The sequence below is a fragment of the Vitis riparia genome, chromosome 17, assembly GCF_004353265.1.
Source record: "Vitis riparia cultivar Riparia Gloire de Montpellier isolate 1030 chromosome 17, EGFV_Vit.rip_1.0, whole genome shotgun sequence".
Taxonomy (NCBI): Eukaryota; Viridiplantae; Streptophyta; class Magnoliopsida; order Vitales; family Vitaceae; genus Vitis; species Vitis riparia.
Genome location: NC_048447.1, coordinates 6,639,543 through 6,653,002, shown reverse-complemented (window position 1 = coordinate 6,653,002; position 13,460 = coordinate 6,639,543). Strand labels below are relative to the sequence as shown.

The following is a 13,460-nucleotide window of genomic DNA, read 5'->3' as shown; positions in this document are numbered from 1 at the left end:
GGGGATAACAACCCAGATAGAGAAATTAAAAGTACCTTGCACTTAAACAAATAAAATCAATTCCAGCATGAAGGTGAATAGTAAACCCAACAAAAGAAGAAGAAGAAGACTTGAAAACCATTGAGGTACAACAGTCAACCACTTACACCAAATAAGAATCCACATGCCACAATGCCCAAAGGATTTCTAGGACAAGGTTGCAAGAAGCTGAATTGGTTGTGTTTGCAATAGGATCGTATCAAAATGGAGTCATGCTACACACCTTGGAATTCCTAAGCTAATTATTTGGGACTGGATGTTTAGATTCCTCATAGAAAATGTCAAAGTGTGAGCATATTTCAAACCAAACATATTCCATTTACAAATTTACATTTGACGGATAAAACAGCAAATCAAGTTTGAATTTCAGCAAAACAAGAAATATAGGATGCATTCAAGTGGCATTAACAGGAAATTGAATGGACAATACTGACCTTTTCCATTGTCTCATATATAGGACAAATGATTTGCTCAAGGAAGGAAACTGAACCATCTGCAGTTATACAACTGGCAGCATGATTAGCTTCACCATGATCCAATATTGCATCTAACTCTCTTGCCATCTGCACAACCAATAAACATTCCAATTTTACTTATGATGTTTATTTACTTTCTGGGTTGTCAGGATTAAATGTAAGAACATGAAATCAACTTTCCGAAACAGCAGAAAGATTCAAACAAACAATTGGGAAGAACTCTAAAACTTCTTTCTTAAAAATCAATCAATAAACAACGAAGATAAAGAAAGAGTGGATCCTTGGAGAGTACAACTTACAGATCAAAAGCTAGTGTAAAACAAAAGTTCTAAATATGGTAAAAAAATAAAAAGCATTTTATTAGGAGACTGAACCAAGTCAACAGATCCAACAGCAGAACAAATAAAAAGCATGAAAGGAGCTTACATGGTGGAATATATAGCATATGCATTCAGGAAGGAAACGAACATTTGCAGCTTCACCCCATATGAGAAAGTACAATGAAACCAGAAAAAGTCTCCTGTCCCTATTAGTTGCTTCTATACTGAGGAACCAAATTTAGAACCCAGATCAGTGGCATATGATGGAAATGAAGTTTCGGAATAGCAGAAAGCTTCAGAATTCACCTATTCCATGCAAGACGTATCCGCAAGTATTTGCACCATTTGATGTAGTTATCCAGCACCTTCAAGAAAACTTCAGTCACAGCTTTTTCATCAATTTTCTACACAGGTCAGACGTAAAAGTGTCAGTTCTACTACGCCAGCACAATGCATGACCAATTTCTAGCTGAAAACCATAACCAACTAAAATTTCTAGCTGAAAACTATAACCAACTAAGGCATTAGAAACCTCCAATAATTGTACAGAATCCCATGAAATTTCATGCGAAAGATGCATTATGTTGCATTATGAAGTCATAAAAAATTGCATTTTTTCAGGACAAAGCAAAATCTTTTGAAATAACTAAGTTGAAGTTGAATATAATATGAACAAAATAATAATAAATCAAAATAACTTAAACAGGGTAAATACAAATTATTTAACAAGATCATGTGCACCACTCACTGGATTAGCTTCAACAGGTATGCCAAGTCGACACTGTGCATTTGCTACAGTAAGAACAACATTTTCCCGTTGGTTTTGTATGTTGTCTTTCTGCAAATAAGACATTTAAAGTAATTAAAACAAAGAAAAATGTAAAAAAAAAAAAAAAAATAGAACGAATAGTTAAAATCTAATTAAAGGCCTTCAAAAAAGAAAAAAAAAATGACAAAATTTTAGTCATGTGTAACTCTTAAATAAAAAACTTGTATCACTTACCCTCACTTTTATTCATTTATCTGGAAAAAAAAAAAAAAAAAAAAAGATCTTGAAATTTCATGGTAAAATAATTGATTTTTGTTTTGGTCAAAAATCTCTTGCAGGAACTTTTTGGGTACAAAAAGAATTACTGATATTATTGAAATTTTTAATGAAATTTCTCACTGAAATATTTTTAAAATTCACTTTGGAAATGTTTTCTTACTGAATTTTTTTAATTACTGCAATTATGAGAATTTACATTCATAGTTTTTCTTGTTCAAATAATTTTGTTATAACATTTAAAATTTGTTTCTCACAATTTTATTGTCCTTCTAGTTTTGTGGAAAAGAATGGTTCTTATTATTTTATTTTTAACAAAATGATACAGTATTTTTTTTATTAGAAACAAAATACATACTAATTACGGATAAAAAGTACATGAAAAGTACTGAGGTCCTCCCCACAATTTACAAAAAACTGATCAAAGTATGACTAAAATCCTCCACTACACAAGGAGATCTATACAAAAAGGTTTAGTCAACATGAGGATGTATTCAGGTGTCATCTCCTCAATCTCAAACTAAGCTCCTCTCATTGTTGTCCAATGTTTATAGTTTACAATCCTACAAAACTATGAAACTGAAGCACATGAAATTAGGAACATGGCTAATTCCTATAAATTCTCTATCCTACAAATCAGGAAAATAAAATAGGAAAGTATATAGTTGTATAATCTCAGAAATTATGGAAATTATACAAATATACAATTTCAAAAATCAAAGAATTAATTATCATGTATTTTATATCAGACTGGTCAATACTCCCCCTCAAGTTGTTGAATAGATACTATCCATTCCTAACTTTCCAGTTATCTTTTGAAATGATTCACTAAATAGACCCCATGTTAGGATATCAGCAAGGTGTCCACAAAAAACAAATAAACAATTAAGGTTGTGACTTCACCAGTTGTTCATTGTTTGATAAAAAGAGTATAATCCTCTCAACTCTATCGAAACTTCCAATTTCTCATAGCTTTAGCAAATCTTCCAAACCATGTCTAGGAGAATGTTTTAAACCATAAAATGTCTTTTGTAGTCTACATACTTTATTAGCCTTGAATCCATCACTGAACCTTGGAGGTGCTTCCATGCAAACCTCTTCTTTTAGGTCACCGTGCAAGAAGGCGTTCTTAACATCAAGCAAAGACCAGCCAAGATTAGCTACTAAGGACAATAATATTCAGATGGTATTCATATTTGCCACAAAAGTAATGGTTTCCTAACAATCCACTCGATATGTTTGAATGCAGCCTTTAGCTATAGGCCTTGTTTTGCATCTCTCTAAGGTTCCATCTGCCTTATACTTAAAACAACGCTAGTTTCTTCCCTTTGGATAATTAAACAATCACACATATCTTCTTTTTTCAAAAGCACTCATATTCTCAACCATAGATTTCCTCCAACTTTAGTTCCTACGTACCTCTCGCACAATTGATGGAATTTCATTAAGATTTAACTGGGTGATGAAGGCCTGGTGTTGTGTGGGCCTGGCAGGAGTAATCCCATTAGGCAAGCAAACTTGGGATTGGGCCATCAATCTGTAAGGGTGTAGGCAGGCCAGGAGTGTAGGCGGGCCAAGCCCAATTTAATTCTAAAGCCCTCCTCCTTAGTGAAATGTCACGCCTCAAGAAGGAGATTGAAGCCTCCGTGGATGACACGTTCAAGGTCTCACCCCTAGTGGTTCACCCCACAAGCACCAACTAAAGCCCCCATAGAGGAAGTGGCAAGATTCCTTGGTTCTTCGTCACCCTCTGTTTCTTCTTTCGGAAATCAAACAGCCTCTTCTTTTTCTGGGTAGGGTCTCAATTTGAAGGGTTATGAGGTGGGCACTTAAGTTGCTCCCTTGGGAGAGGGTAGTGACCCCTTAAGTATAGTTCCAGTGGATGACACCCGGGTGGAGTTTGAAGAGGTTGAGGTGAGGCCAAAAAATGCTGCAATGTATGTGTGTGACAGATAGGAAAGAGGGGGCAAATCTTGTTTGGATCCCAGGGAGGAGGTGCTTCTACAAGATTGGTCCCCAAGCAACTTGGAAGTTCTGCAACTGGTTGGGCATGCCAACAGTAGGGTTTGAGGCTAGGATTTTAGCTCTCCTCACTAAAATGAAGGCTACAAAAGAGGTGAGGGGCCAGGAGGGTGGGAAGAGGAGGAAGAATACTACTTCAAAATTTAAGAAGGAACTAAAGAAGGTACAATGTTTTATGAATTATAAAAGGACAGAAGGTAAACAACCAGGAAGTTAGGACATTCTTGTAGTTGATAGATGATGCTAAATTTCGTCTCTTATAATGTTAAAGGGGCAAGGAAGATTATCTAGAGTTTGTTTAGATCGTAGAAAGTAGACTATGCATCCCTGCAAGAAGATAAACTGTGGGCATCTTTGGTCTTTAGGGCATTAGTTTTGTTTCGAATGGTGGTTTGTTGTTGTTCTTTTCCCTTTTGCTTGCCTACTGGCATTATTTGTATACTTTGTATGTGCTTTATGAACCTCTTCCAAACAATTTTAATTTATTTTCTTACTTAGCAATAAAAAAAGGGATAATCTATCAAAAAAATATAAAATTGGGCATAGGATGCTCTTTGCATTTTCTAAATTCTTTCATGAGAGCTATTGGCAAATTTAGGTCTTCAAAATACTGGTGACAAAGGAGACTGACTAGGGTCAGATTCAGTGCCTGTCACGGGTTTGAATTCTTGGTTTTGCATGGACACAAGATTTAGCAGTTTTCTTCTTGAATATACTCATAGTGGCACCACAGTTAAGTTACCATTTTTCTCATCCTTATTCTCAAATATAGAAGTGCCAACCACCATAGGAGTAGATTTAATGACTGTTGAAGAAGCAGTATCTGGAATGGATGTAAGGGATGGATTTGGCAGATCAAGCAAGCTCAAGATGAGGATCAATGAAAAAGAGAGGGTTTTCAGCAGTAGAGACATCCATAGAAATGAAACTCTTCTTGGAATAGGGTGATAACATTTGTACCCCTTCTTTGTTGAAGAATAACCAATGAAGACACATTTAAGCATTTGAAAATCAACGTTTGAAAATCATATTTACCACAATTTTAAGCATGAATATGGATAAAGGAGACACATGCAAACTTTAGTTGGGATCTTGCTATGCCCACACAAATCAACCAAGAATTCAGAGAAAACATTTACTAAGACCTTGTTTCCTAGCACTTTCGAATGTAATCAATTGATTAGGCAGTATAGGCACACTTTTCTCTAATAACAAGGCACAAATTACCTTAAGAAGGTGACGGTTTTTTGTTTCTACAACTCCATTTTGTTGTAGAGTATTTGTACATGATGGCTTGTGTTTATTCCTTCCTTCTTTAGGTAAGAGGATAGGGTATGGTTAAAATATTCTTTCCCATTGTCAAATCCAATAGTCTTTCTCTAATCATCTTGTGAAAAACACAGAAAATAGAACTAACATCATATTGGTTTTTCAAAAGGTATAACCAAGTAACACAAGAACAATCATCGATGAATGAAACAAACTAATGAGCTTCAGTAAAATTTGAAATTTGAAAGACTCCCTAAACATCAATATAAATTAATGTAAAGGGGTAGATGATCTATTATTGCTCAAAGGAAAAGGAGCTCAATGACATTCAAAGGTTAAGATAAACTTGACAATGAAAGTCATTAACATCCAATTAACAAAGTAAACATAGTCTTCAACAAAGGAAAAGATGGATATCATAAACATATAGGATGTAGTCAAATTTTGACTTTATTGGATGAAAATTTTGAAACATGAAATAGAGGTATGCAGCCATTTGTCACTTCCAACATCAAGATCGCAGAACCTCTCTTATTCCTAAGCATGATCAATCATCCTCCTCATATTAAAGTCCAAGAAACATAGTGGGATGGAAAAAAGGATACTTCACAGTTTAGATCCTTGATAACTTCATGAATTAATGGGAGATTTACTAAGAATTTAGAAACATAATTTACAGATATTAGGGACACAGAGACAAGGTAAGAGTAATAGTCCACTGTCCAACCACACTAGCTAAACTACAATTAGCTACTTTGATTTTTTGGTTTCCAGAATTTATGCTATAGGTAGACATGTCAAAGGGGTTGAGCTGAACAATGTAGCCCACTGCCCGGTACACCAAAAGACTTGATCATGTCAGCCCAACCATATTGCTATAGCAGTTCATGTTAGACCTAAGGGGATGTCCCATCATGTCGGCATGCTTGGTCTGCCCAAATGCTACTTTTTCTTTATCAGAAATGAAATATATATTATATTAATAATACTAAAGGTACAAGAGAAGGATGAGAGGTCCTTCCCTCAAAATACAAAATCTGATCAAATTAAGAAGACACCACTCTATACAAAACTATACACAAAGATAACCCCCAACTATCTCAAACTTTTGAATCACAAACCGCAAGCCAATTGAGTTGTATAACACTGAGAGGAACTCCTCTAAAAGCAATAGTACAAAAGGCCCATAAAGAGGAATAGAAGTGAAATAAATCCCATAACATCCCTTCCAATCTCCCCTTATCCTAAAAAACCCTAACCTTTCTCTCTTGCCACATAATCCATAATAAGGTGAGGCAAGCAATTTGCCAAAGTGTCTTGTCTCTAATTGAATTCTCTCAACCTCTAAAAGCAATAATCATCATGTCTCCAATACTCCTCGGTGGAACCTAATCCAACCTTGCTAGATTGAAGAGATTGTGCCAAAGCCCAATAGTTAATGGGCAATGTAGAAAAAGGTGGTCAATCGATTCTCTATTTCCTTTGCATAAAATGCACCACTAAGGACAAAGGGATTTGTAGGGTCTTCTCAACTATAATATGCCATTAGTGTTTACCATCCTATGTGCTACTAACCAAGCAAGGGCCTTAACCTTTGAAGGGACTTTTGATTTCCACAAAAACTTGACCAGAAGGAACAAGACAGGATTTGAGAAATTGGACAAGGCCAACAAAAAAGATTTAACAATAAATAAGCCTGAGGAGGACAAAGACCAAGCTTTTGAATCAACCGCAGAAGGAGATAAATGCACTAAACTAAGGGAGGACATGAGTCTCTAAAGGAGTTCAATTTCTATATCAGTGATATTCCGGCAAAAGTTAAAATTCCAATAGAGTGAATAGGAATTGTCAAGGGCAACTGAGATGGTGAGGTTTTTCACAGAAATAACTCTATAAAGACCAAGGAATTGTGAGCACAAAGGTTGGTCAACCCACCAAAGATCTTCCTAAAAACGAATTCTCTCCCCACTCCCTACCACAAGACAGATATATGGGGAGAAATCCTAAAAAATTTGTGCAATAGCCTTCCAAGGATATTTGTGTGACCATCTAACCACCATATTGGCGTCCCATCCATTAGGATGTCTCCTATAGATACTCGCAATAGCCTTATGCCAAAGACCACTCCTTTCCCTAGGGAACCTCCAAAGCTACTTCCCTAACAAAGCACAATTTCTCAAGGAAGTCTTCCCAAATCCCAAGCCTCCCAACTCCTATGACCTACAAACAACATCCCACCTAATAAGATGATCTTTCTTCCCTTTCCTCACCCCTGACCAAAGGAAATCCCTTTGCATTTTTTTAATCTTTGAGGCTATTGATACAAGGATCTTGAAGAGGGAGAGGAAATAGTTAGGGACGTGAGAAAGAATCGACTGAATTAAGGTAATCCTCCCTCCTCCCTCCTCCCTAGTGGCGAAAAGGCTTTTTTCCACCCATCCAACCTCCTCAAAATTCTCTCAACCACTGAATTCCAAAAACCTATTGTTTTTAGGTTTCCTCCTAAGGTAAGACCCAGATAAGACAAAGGTCACTCTAACACACTGCAATCAAGGATTGAAGCCAAACTAGACAACTCCTGGCCTATATTAATACCAGATAGGATGTTTTATTCTAAATTGATTTTCAATCCTGATACTTACCCAAAAACCAATAGGATTAGCTTGAGGTTTTACAGATGTTCCGAAAAGGCTTTAGAGAAGAAAATGGTGTCATCTGCAAATTGTAGTAAAGACGCACTAATCTTACCCCTACTCACAATGAAGCCCTCAATTAACCCACTTTCCTCCGCTCTAATCATCATCTTGCTTAGAACATTTGCTATGAAGGTAAAAAGAAAAGAAGAAATGGGGTCTCTTTGTCTCAAACCTCTAGTGGCCTTAACCCAACCTTTTGCATTTTCGTTAACAAGGATTGCAAAACTTGTTGAAGACAAGCATCCCCTCATCTAAAATCTCCATTTTGGGTTGAAACTCTTCCTTTCTAACACATGGTCCAAAAAACCCCAATCCACATGATCATAAGCCTTCACAAAATCAATTTTAAAGATCACCCTTTCCTCCCCCAAACTCCTTTTCTCATCCACCACTTCATTGGCCATCAACACAACATCCAAAATTTGTCTCCCTTCAACAAAGGCTCCTTAAGAGTTAAAGATTGTTCTATGGAGGACTTTGCATAATAGCCCTAATAAGACCTTAGCAATTATCTTATATAAGCTTATAACCAAGCTAATAAGTTTGAAGTCAGATATTTTAAAGGTTTGATTCTTCTTAGGCACCAAGGCAATGAAAGTAGCATTAGTACTTTGATTTATTATCCCATTAATGTGGAACTCTAGAAACACCCTCATAAGGTCCTCTTTGATCACATCCCAACACTCTTGACATACTACAATAGTGAACCCATCTGGGTCAGGGGCATTTTCCTTATTCAATTGGAAAACTGCAAGGTGTACCCCCTCTTCAGAAAAGGGTCAATCTAGCCAAGCCGCTCTCTCCAGAAATAGGAAACCAATCTAAACCTTCAACCCTCCAAGAAACACCTACGGATTTGGAGTAGAACTTCCCAAAGAAATTTACTATATCCTCTTAAATAATTTTAATGTTGCTTCGAGTCACACCCTCCTCAGAAACCAATGACTTAACGAACTTCTTGTTTCTCCTTCCATTGGTCACTCTATGAAAGAACTTAGAATTGTAACCCCTCTTTATCCACTTAACCCTTAATTTTTGCCTCCAAAGGAACATCTTGCATGTTTGACCAAGTAAAAGTTGCATTTCTAAGAAGGGGATCAATCAAGCCACTCTCTTATAAACTCATCAAAACACCTCATGTTCACAGTTAACCTAGAAGCAACCAATTTCTTGGAGATCCTCCTTATTACATTAAAGTCCCCTCCTACGCACCACTTTGGGGAAGTTAGACCAAATAGGTCTTGTAGCTCCATCCAAAAATCTTTCCTCCAAATAGGTCTATTTGGACCATAAACTGAAGTTAACCAGAAGGAACCATCTTCATCAGAATTCAACTTTATAGTTACCGAAAAAGGCCCTAACACCTTCTTTATACACCTAAACTTATTTGAATCCCATAGGATCACAATGCCCCCTGAAGCCCCACAAGCAAGAAGATCAACCCACTCTTTGTTTCTTCCTTTCCAAACACTACCCACAAATCTCCTATCCCAGGTTTCTCTCTTTATTTCCTAAATCATCACAATATATGGATCTTGAGAACTTAAAAAGCTTTTGACAATCCTTCCTTTCTTCTTGGAACCCAACCCTCTTGTATCCCAACTTACGATCTTCATGTAAACAAAAAAGAGCCCAGCAAAAACCAAAACCACAACCAACCTAAGCCTCCCCCTTGATTCCACAAGCAGTCTTTCTTCCAATGCCAAACCTTTCTCACTTTCTTTAACAATTCTACACCTCAAACTCTCCAACACCGATTAAACCTTAACCATCTTCCTGGGCGTGAGGCCCTCAACTTGAAAACCATCCAAAGGGAGAGTGGGAGGTTCTAGATCTAGGGACGAACCTCTACCTAAGACGTAGTGCTCCTCTGGGCTACTAAGCGGTGCCCTATGGAAATAACAGTTTTTATTAGAGACTTCTCTAGGGGGCTCCACACCTTTCGAAATAGGCACACCAACAAAATGGCTACACTCAACACCAGGAAATTTCAAATTAAGGACATCTTTAGTAGCAAGGCTTCACTCCATTGGGTTCAAAGAAAGGGGATGACACCAACCAAAGTGAACAGCAAAAACATAAGAGAAGGGAAGAGAGTTTAGATCAAAAGCCCCTGCCAAAGGTTGGCCCTTCACTAAGGTTTCTGAGCTAGGAAGACACACCTGATATGGCAAACCGCAATGCGAGAGCCTTTCGCCTCCCTCTGTCTCCATGGTGAATGCTTGGGAAATTTCTGAAATAGGAAATCGAATGCCTTGATTGAAGACCAAATTGCCTCGACCCTTTACTAAACTTGCCTTAGCTGAAACACCCACATCAAATTTGCCCTTCAACATAAAAGACAACACCTTAATGGACGGAGACCAACTTTGTGCTTTGCACCCCACAACAACTGATGAAGCTTTTCTCTTAGACAACTCTTGTGAACGTGCAATCGAAAGAACATCCTTTGAAGAAGACTCTGAAAGCTGAAAATTTAGGGATGAAGGCACTAATGGACCACCCTCGGAAGACCTAGCTTTACCCCCTTCTACCTTGAGGGCTTTTTAAACAACTGGAATAGCAAGAAGCCCAAAACCTGCTTCTTCACGTGGGCTCACTCCAAACTTGGCCATAACTAAAGACTAGGCCTTCATATTAATAACAATAAGCTTAGTGGGCCTATGTGGGCTTCCCGTCTTTAGGCCCTTCCAATTCCCTCTCCTTTAGAAGACCTAGCTTTACCCCCTTCTATCTTGTGGGCTTTTTTAACAACTAGAATAGTAAGAAGCCCAAAACCAACTTCTTCACGTGGGCACGCTCCAAACTGGGCCATAATTGAAGACTAGGCCATCAAATTAATGGCAACAGGATTATTGGGCCTAGGTGGGCTTCCCGTCTTTAGGCCCCTTTGATTCCCCCTCAAGCCTTTCTTCCTTTTTTATTCTCCAGCCAAAATCGAATTTGAAAATGGAGAAAGACAGCAAAAAAGTGGCATACAGTTGTATCCCTCATTCTCTCTTATGACACCACGTGTCCCCACTACATGTTTAAGTCTTGGTGAAAGCCACCTCTCGTTGAGTCGAACTCGCCTTTACTACAAGTTGACTCAGTCCTCAAGTGGAGAACTTCTTCATCTTCTTTGATGATTGTAACTACAACCGTGAAAGTCCAGGCTCCATCTTCCACCTCTAGTAACATAGGCAACAAGACATTTGGATGCAACTCAAGCTTCAAAGAGTCCCACGCCACCTTCATTACCTTCCCTCAATTCATCATAATGTAGCATAATTGATTCTCATTCCATAGAGGAAAAGGAAGACCCCTTAATTCTATCCAGCCCCTTCTGAATTTTCCAAGTACTACAGTATTTTCTCTTGGCAACCACCTCCTCAGAAAAGCAGAACCTCCTTTCACTATCATCCTCCCTTGCTCCTAGAGCCATTTGGCTTTCTCAATGGAATCCATAAAGAAACACCCCTTGTAAGCCAAAACAAGGGTTCCAAAAACCATTCCCTTCAAACCCATCATCCTCGCAATAGCCTTTCCAACATAAACCCAAGATTGAACTCTTTCTTGACTTTCACAAAATACTGCTCCAGCCTCCTTTCCTGGGTCCCTCCTCTGCAACAACATCTGCATAGGACTGACATAGAGCTATCTAACGGGTCGAGCTACCCATTTTGGCTCATGGCTTGGCATGCCTAAAGGTTGGGTCACTCCAACACGGCCCAATTACTGTAGCGGACAGGGCCGGCATAGCCCAAAGGAGCGAGTTGTGTTGGGCCCGAAGTGCCATCATACCAACCCACTTAGCCCTTTCAAATATCACTTTTTACTTTTTGTTTTTTATTACATGTCAAATGTCTATAATACCCCTCTCAACTATATAATGACTAGTTTGACGGTTCAAAAAGTAAATCAATAGTTATTTTTACTTTTTTTTCATGTCAAATGTCTATATTACCCCTCCCAACAACTATATAATGGTTAATTTAAAGGATAAATAGGAGACAAGAGGACAACTCTTGCAGCAGAGGTGCAAGAAGTCTTGACATGTTTGAAGGGTTGGGAAAATGAATGCATGGGACTTCAAACTTTAAAAGATGAACTTAAAGAAGACCTCGAGAAATTGGATCTCAATACAGACAATGATGTTCAAGAAATTGATGACAATTGAAGATGAAGAATGAAAATTGAATAAGAAGACAAAAGTGAATATGATAATTAAAGAATTATATATTGTTCGTTTCTTTTAAATCTATTAAATGTAGCTAATTTTTAAAGGTTAAGTAATGCATATGATTGATAGTTGGGTGGGTGTCAACCTAATTGGGATGTACTCAAGCTATAGTGATGCAATTCTCATCTTTTTTTTCTCCCTATTTTTCCATGTAATTTGTTGAAATTTTGAATAAAAGAATTATTTTTTTATATTTCATTTTCTTTTACATTCCATTATTTTAAATGTGTTGTTATCTTGATAAATTCAAAAAAAAAATCAAATATAACTTTTTTACCATTTTTAAAAACAGAAAATTAGCATATCTATAAATTTTAAAATTACAAACTCGATAAATATATATATATATATATAATAAAAAGTATAATTATTAGAGGTGTTTAAAGTCACAAAAAGAAATTTCATCTAATAATGAAAAAAAATTTAGACAAAATGACTTAAAAATTAAATTAAAAATTTTAACAAAGTGAGTGGCCCATAGGCCACGGCCCACCAACACGGCAAAATTGGTCCGCAGTCTTATGGGTCGTGCCAAGCCACCTATTTGGTTTGCAAGGATCGGCCTGGCCCAGCACGATTTTTAATTGGGTCATGCCGGCCCTGCACAAACCACCTATTATTTTATGGAAAATGTCTAAATTACCCCTCATAGCAATTATATAGTAGTTAGTTTGAGGGGTAAAGAAGTAAGTCACTCACTATTATTATTGTTTTCATGCCAAATGTTTTAAATTAACCCTCTTAACAACACTATAATAGTTAATTAAAGGAATAAATAATAAAATTATATAGGTACAAATATTATTGGAAAAACTACATAGGCTCAAATATAATTGGAGAAACAAGGACTAAACTCACACCAGAGATGGTTAACTATTTGGCTTGTGGGAAGGATTGGGAAGATGGATGCATGAGGCTCCGAGCTTAGGAAGATGAAAAAATTTGAACATCAAATGAGACAAAGACATCCAAGAGATCAATGAAGATGAAGAACAAAGATTGAATATCAAGACAAAAGTGAGGATGAAAATTGAAGAATTTTATGTTGTTCATTTCTTCCAAATCTATCAAATATGACTCATTTTTAAAGTTTGAGTCATGCATATGCTTGATGGTTAGGTGGGTGTCAAACTAGTTGGGATGTGCTAAAATTCTCACCTTTTTTTTCCCTTTTTTTCATGTATACTTTACAATTTGTTGATATACTGAATAAAAGGATTATATTTTTTACAATCCCTTTTCTTTTATATTCCAACATTTTAAATTTATTATTATCATAGAATCAACATATAATTCTAATATATTTAAAAAAAAAAACAAAAAACAAAACATTAAAAGTATTACAATTTTTAATATAACAAACGTGATATA

At 36.8% G+C, this 13,460-nt stretch overlaps 1 protein-coding gene across 3 annotated transcripts in view; it reads right to left on the bottom strand.

Annotated features, from left to right (window-relative positions):
• The window catches only part of LOC117904248 (callose synthase 10), a 107,383-nt gene that overhangs the window by 63,876 nt on the left and 30,047 nt on the right, over window positions 1-13,460 (bottom strand). For all 3 annotated transcript variants that reach the window (XM_034816765.1, XM_034816764.1, XM_034816766.1), the window contains exons 7-10: window positions 1,584-1,673; window positions 1,142-1,239; window positions 942-1,059; window positions 474-602 (exon numbers count right to left, since the gene is read on the bottom strand). In XM_034816765.1, coding sequence (XP_034672656.1) covers window positions 474-602; window positions 942-1,059; window positions 1,142-1,239; window positions 1,584-1,673 — 435 coding nt within the window. The remainder of the gene's footprint in view (window positions 1-473; window positions 603-941; window positions 1,060-1,141; window positions 1,240-1,583; window positions 1,674-13,460) is intronic.